A 14,807-nucleotide genomic window follows, 5' to 3' on the forward strand; every position below is an offset into this window, starting at 1 on the left:
CATTTCACAGCCCGCTGGATGCCGCAGCGGCCGGCCGTCCCCCGAGTGAGCGGTAATGAGCGTGGTGATGGGCTGGCGCCGGCTCCTTTCCTGCTCCATTACGGCACAAGTTGCTCTTTTCTCATTAGAACCACCTTTGTCAGGGCGTCTTTAATCAGCTGCCTCCCCCGGGGACGGGGTTTTAGGAGGAGGATTTTTCACACTCTCCCTGGTTTCCCCCTTTTGGAAATTCTCCTCCCGGTGCCCGTGAAATGAACTAATGAGATGCCAGGAGGGTCCGGCCGGTGTTAATTGGCCCGGCCCGCCCGCCTCACGGAGCCTCCCTCTCTCTCCGGCGCAGGTGGCGCAGACGGCAGATGGCGTGGATGCTGACCTCTGGAAAGACGGCTTGTTCAAATCCAAGGTCACCAGATACCTATGTTTCACCAGATCATTTTCGAAAGAGAATGTAAGTCCAGCGGCGGTTTCCCTTGGCGTGCCGGCGCTGTGTCCCCGCGCCTGTGCCGGGCCACGCTCATTCATCTGTGGCCTTGGCGACCTGAGCGCGAGGAGCAGCCTGGGCTGTGCTGGGCATCGTTTGTTAGTGGTGTTATTAAGCGCGTGGCCGAGAGCATAGCCGAGGCCATTAAAGCGTGTTCTCCAAGGGAAACCACCAAATTTCTCTTGCAGGCTGCCTGCCTGCCTGCCTGCCTGCCTACCTTCCTTCCTTTCTTCTTTCCTTCCTTCCTTCCTTCCTTCCTTCCTTCCTTCCTTCCTTCCTTCCTTCCTTCCTTCCTTCCTTCCCTCCCTCCCTTCGCCTGCCTGCCTGCTTGCTTGCTTGCTTTTCTTTTTTCTTTTCTTTCTTCTTTCTTTCTTTGTCTTTCTTTCTCTCTTTCTTTCTGCTCACCTTTCCTCCAGATAACAAATCACAGGATGCAAGGACATGAGACCCTTCGTTCCAAGCTAGATTAAAACTGCCCTCCTCCCCTCCAACCCCTTCCCATGGAAGCAGAAAATGTGGGTGACAGGGGTCCACTTCTCAGTGGGTTTAATACCTGGGCCCCTGAACTGGTGTGTGTCAAAGATATCTGCCAGGGCCAGAATGTTGAAGTAGTGGATAGGGTGTCTGCCTTGCACACGGCTGACTGGGTCTGATCCCCGGCATCCCCCAGGGTCCCCTGAGCCCTTCCAGGAGTAATTCCTGAGTGCAGAGTCAGGAGTAAACCCTCAGCACCACCGGTGTGGCCAAAACTGAGAAAAAAAAAGTTACTAAAACTTTTCCAGAAAGTACTTGAAGGACTGAGGGGTGCTGAAGAAAAGACACAGGCCTAGAGGCATGTCTACCCCGTAGGGGCCAACCCAGCACATCACCTTCCCAGCAGCACCCCAAGAACAGCAACGGGCTTGAGCCTGTCCTGGGTCACTGCCTGGCCTGGCCCTAGTTGATAGCATCTTCACATTTTCCAATAGAAATACTTCTCTTCTGAAAGTATTTTTAATTGCTTTTTGTTTTTCTCTTGCCCTTAAATTTCATTATGGGGTCTGGAGCGATCGCACAGTGCAGGGGGGGAGGGGGTGTTTGCCTTGCATGCGGCCAACCCAGGTTCAATCTCTGGCACTCCAAGCACAGCCAGGAGTAATTTCTGAGTGCAGAGCCAGGAGTAACCCCTGAATATCGCTGGGTGTCATGCACAACACACACACACACACACACACACACACACACACACACACACACACATCTCATTATGGCAGTAACGTGTGTCCCTGACTTTAAAAGAAGAAAATAATCACAGACCTCCTCCTCCTCCAGAAGTGTGGTGGGGACATGTTGTCCCCATTGTCCCATCACCACAGTGTCCCATCACCAACTCCTCCTCCCCCCTGCCCCCCACAGGCCATGCTCCCCTGTCCACCCACTCCCTGACTAAGGCCCCTCGTACCATCCCCACCTGGCTGAGCCCCTTCACACTATCCCTGCAAAAGCAGTGTGCTCCTCCCCCCACCATGGGGCCCCATCCCCATGCCAGCGTCACCAGGCCCCTACTCCCCTGTGCTTCAGAGGGGACCCTGGACAGATGGGGTCCCTTCCCAGCCTTCAGCCACCTGAAGCTGGCCTGGGCTCCCACAGCCCTGCCCTTCCCTCCTATGTCCACATCCATGCATGTGGCACTGTCCAGCCCCACTGTCCTGGACTTTACCAGAACTTTTAGGTAATGGTTTCCTTTGGCTTCTGCCTTTGGCCACCTCAGTCCCATCCCCGACTCCCGCTCGTGGCAGGAGGTCCACCATGAGCGTGGACCCTGCCGCCCCATGTCATTAGGCTGCGTGCCCAGCACCAAAACTGACTGCTCGTGCCCGCACATGTCCATTCCCCATCACCTTCTCCCACTGGCCAGGCCCCAGGTCAATGCTGTGCGCCCTCCCCCCACCCCGCCCTCAGCAGTCTGACCATGAGGTGCCTGTTTTTGTACCCCCACCCCCAAAGGCTGTGGGTCTTAGTGTCGAGGGGACCAGTCAGGTCTACCAGGGGCAGAGAAAAATCACCAGGTGCTGCCACCGTACTCATCATTTGAGGCCCAACAGCTGGGCGGCTGCTTCCCACCTCGCCTTCCTCCCGGGGTCTAGGCACAGCAGGCCAAGGAGTGAGCAGGGACAGGAACCAAGGACAGGGCTGCAGGGAAAGTGCTGCCCCCCCCCCCCCATCCCTGCTTTAGATAGTAAAGGAAATGAGTGTGTTGTGTTTTCAGAAAAAGAATGGGCCGCCCATTGCGGCGCTTGAGATCAGCTGGCGAGGGCGGCGTTGCCCACCTCCGGGCCTGTGAGCGGCCCCGCCCGTGCGGCCTGGCCCCACTGGTGGAGCCCAGACTTGGCGCAGTGTCATTTTTCACAACCGTAAATAAAGGAGGGATGTAGGTTCCCAAGACCAAACAGATTCTTAATTAGGCGACCTGAGACTCCCAGTGTAGGAGTTTGGGGAGACGCCTCTGGAACAGAAATTCCTTTTCCCCCAATAATGCTGTTAATACAGAAACCCAGCTTCAGAGTGACACCGCTTCTCGGGGCAGGCGCGAGATTAATTGCACTTTTCATGCCCTGTACTTTCTGCATTACCTGTAATAATAATGTACATAGATTAGGTAGGGAGGATATTAAACAGAAGGATTTATGAACATTTGAATATTAAGTTGGTTATCTGTGGCTACCTTAAATGCAAGGTTGTCAAAAATAATTACAGTATACTAGCAAATACTGGCTACCAGAGACAATATAAATGCCGCAAGTCGGTGCATTGTGGGCTCCTGGCATGAATCATTTGCTCAACAAGGATTGGGAATACGTTCTTCATATTTATGAGGAGGAAATGAAAGTGAGCCCGGGGTGGGGGAGGGGAGAGGAGCAAGCAAAATTAATGGTGTCGCAGACCTCCCGTCTGCAAGCCGGACCCGGGAGCGTAGCCTGCCTGCGGGACCTCCCTCGGAACCCGGGGCGCCTCGGCACTGCCGGCCCCCCGCTCTGTATGCGAGCGAGGGCGCGCCGATGCGTTTTTGTTTAATGGCCACACCGCCGATGTTCTGGTTTTATGATCAGGGACATTTGTAGAGTGTGGAGGGAGAGGCCGCTAAGTGGTTTGCAGTTGACTTCGGTGAAACCCAGCTTGTCAAGTGGAAGACGTCTGAGGAGGGCATTGATGAATGCCCGTCCGTCTCCGGAGCAGGAACACAGACCCAGCTGTTAATTCCTCAACGCAGAGAGCAGCGATGACATGGAGAAGCAACTGCCATGAACAACAACAACAAAAAATCGTGATAGATTCGATCGGGTGCTTTTGAGAGCAGCTGATGCTTTCTCGCCTGGGGGATGGCAAGACCCTCCACACGGCTGGGGATCTATGCCCTGTCCATGCGGCTTCCATGTCCTCCCTGTCCTCTCCGGGTGGTATGTGTCTCCCTGAGAGATGCTGCCCAGGGTGGGAGAATGTGGCATTGTTGGCGCTTCTCAAATGGTCTTGAGCACCGGGCTGTGAGCACTGGGCCGTGACAACACCCATCTTGGTTTTCACTCAGCCCTTTGGCCTCCGGACTTGAAGAATTTATTGCGTTCGTGAGCCTTTGGTTTATAACACATTTGTGAAATAAGTGTGTGTGTGTGTGTGTGTGTGTTTTGCTGGGGCTCCAACCCAAGGCCAACCCAACTCTTCTACTAAGATGCATCCTTGGCTCCCATGAAATGTATTTTAAATATTTTTATTGACATAGTTTAGCTTTCTCAGCCACTCCAGTCTCCAGTTTGATTTCTGACTCAGAGTGCCTTCCCCCCACCCCCGAAAAAATGTTCCATGAGACACACATTCAGTGGAAATGATTGAGCACTTGCTCTGTGTCCAGAAGTATGCCAGGTGTGGATTTACAGTAACAGGGTCCTCATGGTTCTGAAATTCCAAGAGGGAGATGGAAATTTCACATACACACATGCACACGCACACATGCACACACACATACACACACACACACACATACACACACACATATATATATATATACATACATATCTCATAAGTATACTTGTCATCTGTTGACAGGAGGTATGTGCCAGGGAGTGTCCGCCGGGCCTGTGGCATAGACTTCAGGTGATAAGAACTCCCCAGTTGGTCAAAAGTGGAGCCAAGTGAATCTTTCTCTGAGCAAGAGGACAGTGGGGGACGGTGGGAGCCTCGTCAGCTGGGGGCTGGCCCCAGGCATCCAGAGCAAGAAAATGGAGCCTGGGCTCCAATGGGGGTTTCTGGGGAAGAGAAGCTTCTGGAAAGTGGGCTGCTGTGTCCTGGGAGATTGGGGGCCGGAAGCTGTGGTTTTTTCCCTCGCTGATCCTACCTAGAGAGTGGGTTCAGGAAGTGGAGGGTGAACAGTGGGCGTCGGGGGGGAGGGTCCTGCAGTTTCACCATGGGTGCCCGGAGCAGGCTCTGCCCCCTCCTCCCCCACCACCTGCCCCAGCCACGGTGACCACCATGTGCGTCTTCGCCTGCTGCCTTTGGTGGCAGAAATGGGCTCTGCAGGCCTTGGGTCTCCCGCAAGGCCCCATGGCACGCCCCTCGTGGTAGAAGACACGCTGCACCCAGGGACCAGCCTCGGGGGAGGGGCACAGCACTCAGGGTTCCACACGGCGACCCATTCAAATGCAGGTGGGCATATGGACTGACGACCGCCCCCCAGGAGCCTGCCCTTTCCGAAACCCACTGCCCACTGCCAGGCATTCCCCACGGCAGCCCCCCTGAGCAGTTTGGAGGCTCCACAGATGAAACTCTTCCCGGGGATGGGGAGGCGCCCACTGTAAGCCTGAGAAAGTAGGCGGTGGGGGTGGGGGGTGGGGGAAGGGATGCCAGGTGCCAGCTAATGAGCCCACAGGCTGCTGGGGGCCGCCCCCATCGCAGTGTCGCTGTGTGTCTTGGAGCCAGATTGGCAGACCCTCTGTGGACGGCTTCAGATTAATGGTCTGTGTCTCTGCTCTCTCGCTTTCTCCAAGAGTCATTTAGGGAACGTGTTGGTGGACATGAAGCTCATCGACATCAAGGACACACTGCCCGTGGGCTTCATCCCCATTCAGGAGACTGTGGACACACGTGAGTCTCCCCACCCCGCCCCGCGGCCCGGCCTTTTGGTTGCTGTTGGTGGTTTTCTGCGGGAGGCCTGGGAATGAAGCTGCGGCTGCTGCTGCTGCTGGACCAGCCCCACCTCCCCTCCCCGTCTCTCCGGGCCGTGTCCTCTGCTCTCTGCAAGGTGCCCCCTGCAGACCCCAGGCCCCCAGGGCCTGACCCGTAGCAGGCAGGGTTCAGGGCGCTAGTCCTAGACACTAAAGGGGGATATCGGAAGACACCAGGGCACACACGAGCCATGGGGGTCTGGGCTGTTGGAGCCCCCAAGCCCAGCCAGGCCTGGCCGCAGGGCACAGCACATGTGTTCAGACCACACCCTGCTCAGTCAGGTCCCGTGCTTCCGGGAGTGTCCTGGGGCGCTGGTCGGGCCCACAAGTCAGTCAGCCAGACGCCCAGTCCTGCATTGAGGGCCAGGGGCCAAGGGCACGCGTTCTAAAAAAGAGGAGGCTGGCAGTATCCGGCAGGTGGCACGAACTGCAGTGCTACAGGCCGCAATGGGCTGGGCCAGAGTGCAGACACCCCCTCGGAACTTGGGCCACCTCCCGAAGGTGTGCTAGGATGCGTTGTGTTCCAGCTTGTCACTGACATCAGGGAACCTGTCTACACAGGTCTCGCGGTAAAGACACAGAAGAGATGTCGGGGCTCGGGGGTTACTGATGGGGCTCTCTCTGCACCTCCTTTGTCCGGCAGTTTCTCCAGCCAGCCCCCTTTGAGAACTCATTTTTTAGTTTTGGTGGGGGAGGGGGAGGAAGAGCCGTGTAGACAAGACTCCTGTGTACACGGCCTGCACAGAACTGTTTCTTTGCCAAGATAGGTGGGCCCCTCTATGTGCTTACTTCCAGGCTGACACCAGTCCCCTCGCTCTTGGCTGCACTTACTTGCTGTTGGTACTGCCTGATAATGGCATCAGCTGGGAAACAGGGTCTGGGGCATCCTCCCGTGCCCCCAGGGTAAATGCTTCTATCCCTGCAAGGCGGTTCAGTTGTGAGTGTCACCATATCCGTGTCCCACAAAGGGGAGGCAAGACAGCGTGGCTCAGGGGTTCAGTGCTCCCTCCAACCCCCAGAAGGTGAGAGTGCCTGGCCTAGACCCCCTGCCTGGCTCCTTCCACACCCGCAGAGCCTGTGTTTGCACCCTGCCCACAGCTGGAGGGAATGCACTTCTCTGCAGGTCTGGAAGGTGACGGTGGCTCTCATAGAAGCTATAATCCATGTGCCACGGAGTCTGTCCATTTAAAGTGCACAGTTCAGTGGGTTTGTGTATTTTTTGCTGAGTTGGCAGCCACACTCACTTCTAGAACGTTCCAGCATCCCCCAGAGGCAACACCTCGTGCCTCCCTTCAGCAGTTCCTTTCTCCGAGCAGTCGCTCCCTGCCCACCGCAGGCCGCGCTGGCCGGCTTTCTGCACCGGTTTGCCGGTTCTGGCTACGTCCTGCCGGTCTCTTCAGAAGGCACCTGGCCTCTGTGGCTGGCTTCCTCCTCCTCGAGTGGCCGGGCCCCGTGGTTGCCCACGCCCGTGCTTCACTGCTGTTTCTTCCTAGCCGGCCCTGTGCTCCTTGAGTTGGGTTCGCTTCCTGAGTCAATGGGTGTTTCCACATCGGCTGTCAGGGTGATGTCACTATGGACATTTGCGTTTCTGGGTTTTCGTTGCTCTTGAGAACTCATGCCCAGAGGTGGAACTGTTAGGTCCTGTGGTACGTCTATATTTACCTTTGAGGAACTGCGGGGGTTCTTAACGGGGCCACATCATTCCTCCCCCTCCCCGGCAGCACGTTCTGTGGGTCCCTCCACACCTCGGCCAGCCCCTGTTACCCTCATCCTCATTCTTCTAGCCATGAGGGGTGAAACTAGAACCTCGGCACCGTGTGGATTTGCACTACCCTCACGGCGCACTCAGAGAACAGCTTTTCCCATGTCTCTCCAGACCCTTCGTGCACGTTTGGTCCCAGGGTGATTTTATTATTGAGTCGTAAGAAAGTGTGCACTTTCCGGTGTCAGCCCTTCTTCAGAGAGCAGCTCTGCCGGGCTGTCATTCCTTTCCCTGTTTTTTTTTTTTCTCCTCTCTGCCCTCTGCTGCTCGTGCCCCTGCTCTCCGGCCACCACCCGGCCCGAGGTCTTCAAGGCTGTGCCTGTGCTTTCTTCCCAGGGCTTTACAGTTCTGCCCGTCTCACATTCATGTCTTCAGTCTGGTTTTGTGCTCGTGTGTGGCATGAGAGAAGAGACTGTCCTTCTCCTATACTCATGTGCACACGCTTGTCCCAGCGTTGCATGCTGCACTCATGGTTTTCTCTCGGCAACGTGGCACTGTGTCCCAGGAGAAGCCGGCAGACTGGCGTGCTGGGCTCTCCCTCCCAATGCAGTTCCCTCCCTCACCCCATCTGCTCCTTAAGCCGGCACTGGTCTTGCTTATCCTCGCTCAGTAGCAGGTTTTGGGTCTGGGAAGTCCATCTCTTTCTGCTCTGTTCTTCTTCCCAAAGTTGTCTTTCTGCACTGGGCCCCTTGGGTTTCCACCTGAATTTCAGGACAAGTCCGTTTCTGCAGAGAAGCCAGCTGGGCGTTTGCAAGGCATCAGTTGTACTGAGTCTAGAGATCAGGGAACATTCCAGTTCCAGGTGTGAGAGCACCCGGTGCTGCTGGGTCATAGGCCCTCCCTGACATGCACTGCCCTCTCTGACTTCACCTGTCCCTTCCTGACCTCACCTACCCCCCCCCGACCTCACCTACCCCTCCCTGACCTCACCCGCCCCTCCCTGACCTCATCGCCCCTCCCTGACCTCACCCACCCCTCCCTGACCTGCACCTGCCCCCTGACCTGTACCGCCCCTCTGGATCTCACCTGCACTCCCTGACTGCCACGTTTGCACTCTGCCCTCCTCTCCACCCTCCTCTCCAAGCGCCCTTCCTCAGCCCATGCTGAACCATCACTGACCTCTTCAGACCGCTCTCCCTCACCTCTTCTTCTCGCCTGAATGTTCTGTCCCTCAGCTCTGAAGGTAGATGCCCTAGAGCAGAAAGGTCCCCAAACAGTCTGGGCTTTCCCTGCCCCCTTTTTAGGGGAAAACTATCACTCAGCACGACCCCCTCCCACCCAGAAATCTACCTCTTCGTTTTGTTTTCTTTTCTTTGAGGCCCCCACTGGCAGTGCTCAGGGTTTGTTCCTGGTGCTGCGCTTGTGTATCTAGAACTACCGGCAGGCGTGTGGACCAACCTGCAAGGCAGGCACCCACCTGCTGTGCTGCCTCGATGGCCCCCAATCCCACCTTCTTTCAAGGATCCCTCCCGACTGTCCCTGAGGCTTCTACCTCCCTCCCGACCCTGCGAGTGCCCCAGGACACACTGCCCAGATGTCTCAAGGGTGAACTGAGGTGCCCCGTGTGCTGGAAACGGTCCCTGAGTACCATCTTGAGTCCAGACGGTCTCCTCCCGCTCCCAGCTAAGACCCGCAGGTGCCCGGGGTCGGCCCTGCAGGCACCGGATAGGAAAAGGAGAGAGAGAGGGCCGGAGCAGTGGCACAGCAGGGAGGGCGCTTGGCACTCGGCTGATCCAGGTTTGATCCCTGGCTCCCACACAGTCTCCTAAGCCTCGCCAAGGGCAGTGCCTGAGCGCAGAGCCAGGAGTAAGTCTAAGCACAGCGTGTGTGGCCAAGAAAGGGGAGGAGAGGGAGGAGAAAGGGAAGGGAAGGGAAGGGAAAAGCCAGATACTGGCTCTCCACAGGTGAGAAGGGGTCGGGGGCAAGGCGGGGGTCGTCCTAATGCTTCTGCCCCACCCAACCCGGCTCGGATGTACTGAGACAGGGGAGGGGAGCAGGCGCAGGTAGGAAGCCAGGGCACCCAAAGGATTCTGCACTTAAGCTCGCACCCCGAGCTCGGTCAGGACCACCTGCAGGCCACCCTGAGTAAGGCGGCCCAATACTTGAGATTCCTCATCTGGAAAGTTGATGGGGGGTGGGGCGGGGGGGCTCATTTCCTCTAACTTTGAGCTTGCACGAGAGTCATTTCTACTTTGGATTTCTTTTTCTTTTTCCTTTCTCATGTCTTTGCTGCTAAGCCCTTCCTTTGAAGGCAGGGTCCATGTTTAATTCATCTGTGGATCACCCAAGGGTCCTCGCCATACGCACGGCCTTGCTCAGAGAACGGGCTCGATAAAAATAAGCTTTATTACTCTCTGTTGCCAAATTAACTTCCAGGAATACCAGTTCTCGGTGCCACTAATGGCACAGGCCGGTACCCGTTTTCCGAAGCCCTGCCAGCGTGGGTTTTGAATTTTTTATTTACTTTTACTATTCTAATTTTATTTCATTTCCCCCCTTTTTTTTTATTAGCAAGACCAAGTATTTTCATAAGTGTTTGCTGGCTGTTTCCACTTCTTCTCACACAGCTTTTCTGCTCAGTGAGAACTAAAACTGCCTTGCAGTTCTGTTCCACCTTCTCATTTTCCCCTCTGTCTTTCTGATTTTTCACTTGGCCGTGGCTTCCATCTTTGCGTTGCTGCTCCGTGGAGTCACACAGGGTTTTCTCGCAATGTCTCTCAGTGGGTTGAACTGTTTGAGGAAAAGGCCGGCCTGCCCTCCCGGCTGTACCTTAGGGATGTTAGTCGAGCCCCTGGAGGCCCTTGCAGGCTGTGTCCTGGCGTCTCCAGTGAGCTTCATCTCACACCAGGCGGCTGCGTGTAGGTTATTCATGTTGGGTCATTGTTGGGTTATTCAGCCATACCTAGGGACTGTGCCGTATAACTCAGTAGACTGATCATGTCTGCGCAGTGCGAGTGCACTTAAGGCCCCGAGTTTATAAAGTCAGCCCAAAGAGGCGAGATTCCTGTAATTAGCTTAAAATACAGTTTGCTGCCATCCATCTAGCTCTTAAAAACTGGAAGACTGTCTTAGTAAAGAAAGTGCTCTGCCCTCTTTTCGTGTTCATTACATGACTGAACACATCTCTATTGACTCTGTATAATATGTTTACTTAAAATTAGGCCTGTGTAAGCATGTGCAATTAGCAACTCCATCTTTTACCCTGGGTTTGCGGTGGATGGAGGGTTGGAGCAAAGGGTTGGAGGCAGGGCAAGTGGTACCTGCCATTCCTCTGCTCTGAGGAGAGGCCTCTCCTTCTTCACCTACTTCCTCCCCTCTGAGGAGAGCCCTCTCCTTCACTTACTTTCTCCCTTCTGAGGAGAACTCTCTCCTTCGCTCACTTTCTTCTCTCTGAGTAGCGGCCTCACTCCTTTACACTTCTTCTCTGAGGAGAGCCTTCTCCTCTCATTTCCTCCTCTCTGAGGAGCGACCTTACTCCTTCACACTCACTTCCTCCCCTCTGAGGAGAGCCTTCTCCTCTCACTTCTTCTCTGAGGAGAGGCCTCACCCCTTCACACTCACTTTTCTACCTTGACTAGAAGCTTCACACCTCACGCCCTTGCCCTTCTTCCCCTCTGAGAGAGCGATCCTTCACACTCACTTTCCCCCTCTCTGAGGAGGAGCCTTCTTCATTCACTTCCTTCACTTTGAGGAGAAGCCTCACCCCTTCAAACTCACTTCCTCCTCTTTGAGGAGCTATGGCCTCTTCTATACTTCCAAAGGCCTGATCTGGGCAGTCTGGCAGTTCTGAAGGAAGAGGATTACTCCTTGATGGTCTCTCATGCCCCCTCCCCCGACTGACCTTTGGGGTCTGGAATTAGGATTCTACTGCGCCCTGCTTACAGATAGGTCTAGCCTTGCCTGGGGAAAAGAACCCACAGAATCCGTGAGTTTCTCTCTGGATCTTTGGAAGACAACACAACAACAAAACAACACCCCAGATTCAGGCTTCCCCTCGATCAAATCCAGACCAGCCGGAGTGGCCCTTTTCTTCCTCTGCACTGGGCTCTCTATGTGAAGGTACCAATTTCCTGGTGCAGACCCAAACGGAAGGTCGTGAGAGTCGGACTCTGGGTCCAGCCAAGTGTTCCCACTGCTGTTCAGCCCCCTGCCTCCCTCTCCTGTGTGCTTTCGCGAACTCCCTTTTGCTGATCGTGAAACCCAGGCTCAAAGGAATTGTCACTGGCCCAAGGTCATAAGTGCGGGAAACTTGGGTCAAGGTTCCAGCCCACGTCTGTCTGACTCACGTATTCAGTGGCATGATGGATGGAAGCTTGTTTAAATGTCACAGACAAGCAGACAAGTGACACCTGCCTGGTCACTGCCAGGGCCCCGAGTCATTTTTCTAAGACTTGAGCAGGAAGAGAAAGGAACACGTAACTTCCCCTCCGGGCCCTGTCCAGAGCGTAACTCAGGGAGACCAAAACGTTGAGGAAATTTCCTCTCTGTAAGAATTTCAGCAGATGAGTAAAGGTAAAGGTAAAGGTAAAGGCCCTCCCGTTGATCGTCGATTTGCTCGAGCGGGCCCAGTAACGTCTCCATTGGAGACTTTGTTGTTACTGTGTCTGGCATATCGAATACTCTCGGTAGCTTGCCGGGCTCTCCGAGCAGATGAGTAGGTAAAGGGATATATGTCATAAATGGCACCTCTGTTGCAAACCAGAGTGCCCAGAAGGAGAGAGGGAGAGGGAGAGAGAGAGAAAGAAGCAAAGTGCCTGCCCTAGGGGCAGGTGGGGGTGGGGCAGGGCAGATGGGGAGGGTGGTGGGAGGGAAACTGGTGAAGGTTTTGGAACATCGTGTGACTGAAACCCAGTCACGAACAACGAACAACGTTGTGATTGTGTATCTCACGGTGATTCAGTTTTTAAAAAAAGAAAGAAAGAAAGAATTTTAGAAGCTGAACGCAGCAGGAGGGGCAGGATCTGACACACACCCTTCTGGCACAGACCCAGGGCTCTAGGGCACAGGCCTGGGGGTACGGGAGACACCGAGGGCAGCTACAGGGCAGCCTGGTCCCCGCTGGCCCCCAGCTGGAGCTCAGACTGGACATCACAGGACACATAAGCCCCCTGGAGGCGCCCGTGCTTGCCAAATCTACCCTGAGCCAAGTCCAAGCTCCTGCTCTAACTGCTGCTGATGGGAAGTACAGGGAACGACCCAATTTCTGGGGCCTTCTAGAAATTTCTCCAGCAAAACCCCGGAGTGGGCGGCAGGGCAGGAGACAGAGAGACCAAAGCAAGCAGCTAGTGCACAGGCGACGGTGCGGAAAGTGGTTGAGGGCAGGATCCCCTGGCTTCCTCCTGTGCCCCTTGCCCGGGGACTCCAGCCATGACAGGAAGAAGAGGGCCCACGTCCAGTGCTCAGGCGTCCCGGGCAGCCGCCAGTGACCCAAAGCCGCCAGGACTTGGGGCTTCTAAGATGCCAGTCCCCAGGGTTTATTCCAGGTTGCCTCTCCCCACTGAGGCCTGTGCCCCTGGGGGCTGTCCAGCGCAGGGAGCAGGTGACCGGGGACCCTTCCCAGTCGTGGCCTGTCCTCTGCGGCCCCGGGTGGGGAGTCGGGGGTGCCCGGTCGCTTCCAGTGTGGGCTGGGGGCATGGAGGTGACGGTGACTCAGAATGGTGCTGTGGGTGTCTATGGGCGACCCTGACCCTCCCTCCCTCTGCCCATCCCTGCAGAGGAAGTGGCTTTCCGGAAGAAGAGGCTGTGCATTAAATTCATCCCCCGGGACTCAACGGAAGCTGCCATTTGTGACATTCGGATCATGGGCCGGACCAAGCAGGCCCCTCCACAATACACCTTCATTGGGTGAGTCCCCACGCCTGCATCGCCACCTCCTCTTGGCCGCCCTCCCCTGCTGAGCTCCTGCCCTCTGCGCCCAGGGCCACCCCGCCGCCCTGCGCTGCTCCCTGTGTTCCTTCTCTGGCCCCTGTCCAGGCATTCTGCCGCCCTCTCCTCTCCTCTGCACCAGAACCTGCAGACTGGACCCTGCACTCACTCTGCTGAGCTCTGTGGGGCGCTCTCCAGCCATTGCCCCGGGCAGGATGGTGAACAGGGCACACAAGGCGGCTTCACTCACGGAGCTGGCATCCCGGGAGACAGGGACACCGGCCACAGAAGACCAGGACAGCCCGCAGAGACCAGCCCCAGCACTGCACCACCCCTCAGCTAGCTGTGGCTGATTTTCCCAGGGGGACCCCATGCTTGCACATGTCCCCTACCCAGCCTCGCCCACTGTCCACTCAGATCCAGAGGCCAAGAGCTGCCCATCTGTGGCACCCCCATTAAGCCCACGGTGCTCAGATCTGGCTCAGCCACTGTGGCTGGGACCCACCTGGCAAATGTCCCACTCAGCTCCATGGGAACTGGGGGCCAAGGGGTGGCTGTCCTCCAAATACATAAAGGGGTAGGGAGTTGGTAAGTGGATACCGGCTATTAGGACATGAGGCCATTCTGACCCTCCGCCCACCCAGCCACCTGCTTCCCCCCTGGCGTCCCCACAGGTCCCCCCGGTCTGGGCTCTGTGTTCCTTCTCGTCCCTCACCCCGAGCCAGGCCCTTCCTCAGAGGTCCTGGGGGATGGTGCGGGGTGGGGGGGGGGGTGTGAGGTTTGCTCACAGCCTGTGGGGGCAGGTGAAAGAATGGGGATTATTTTCAACCTGATGCACAAGAATTCGTCGGATTCTTCAGCCATGGAGTCCCCCGCGTGCGGGTCTGGGTGTCGTGGCCCTAGGGAAGCTCCTCAGGCACCCCGGCCTGCCAGCTCCTGCGCGTTTCCCGGGGGCCTAGGACCCAGCACAGTTGGGCTCGGCAGCTCTCTGTGTGGGATGCAGGCTGGGGGGGGGGCAGCATTTGGGAAGGCAGGCTGGGGGACGCTGGGGGACACTCGGGACATTCGGGAAGGCAGGCCGGGCAGGGGGTCTCTGGGAACCAAGCCCCTGGCTGTGTGCTGTCTGACGGGACATGGCTCTGCTTTAGAAAAGCTGTGCTCAGAAGCTGCTGTACCGAGAAGCTTCTGGAAGGATCCAGCCAGGAGTTCTCGTCTCTTTGTTGGAAAGGGTAGTTCTCTGCGCCCCAGGAAGCAGTGTGGGGGGCAGCAGAAAAGGTGTAAGATGGATGTTTGAATGTTCCCTCACAGTGGTTCAGACATGCTTAAGTGGAGTGTAGGGAGGCGGGTGTGTGCATGTGTGTGAGGAGGTGTGTGTGTGTGTGTGTGTGTGTGTGTGTGTGAGAGAGAGAGAGAGAGAGTGAGTTGGGTGTCTTCATGACTGGTGTGTGTATGACTCGTGTGTGTATGAGTGTATAGAGGCAGGTGTGTGCGTGACTGATGGGGG

General features: G+C 56.3%; 1 protein-coding gene across 3 annotated transcripts in view; it reads left to right on the forward strand.

The window, feature by feature from the left end:
* The window catches only part of LOC130042729 (multivesicular body subunit 12B), a 139,429-nt gene that overhangs the window by 41,770 nt on the left and 82,852 nt on the right, over window positions 1-14,807 (forward strand). For all 3 annotated transcript variants that reach the window (XM_056134909.1, XM_056134912.1, XM_056134911.1), the window contains 3 exons: window positions 341-448; window positions 5,500-5,596; window positions 13,153-13,282. In XM_056134909.1, coding sequence (XP_055990884.1) covers window positions 341-448; window positions 5,500-5,596; window positions 13,153-13,282 — 335 coding nt within the window. The remainder of the gene's footprint in view (window positions 1-340; window positions 449-5,499; window positions 5,597-13,152; window positions 13,283-14,807) is intronic.

This window comes from Sorex fumeus, unplaced genomic scaffold, assembly GCF_029834395.1.
Source record: "Sorex fumeus unplaced genomic scaffold, SorFum_2.1 ptg000109l, whole genome shotgun sequence".
In the NCBI taxonomy this organism is placed as follows: Eukaryota; Metazoa; Chordata; class Mammalia; order Eulipotyphla; family Soricidae; genus Sorex; species Sorex fumeus.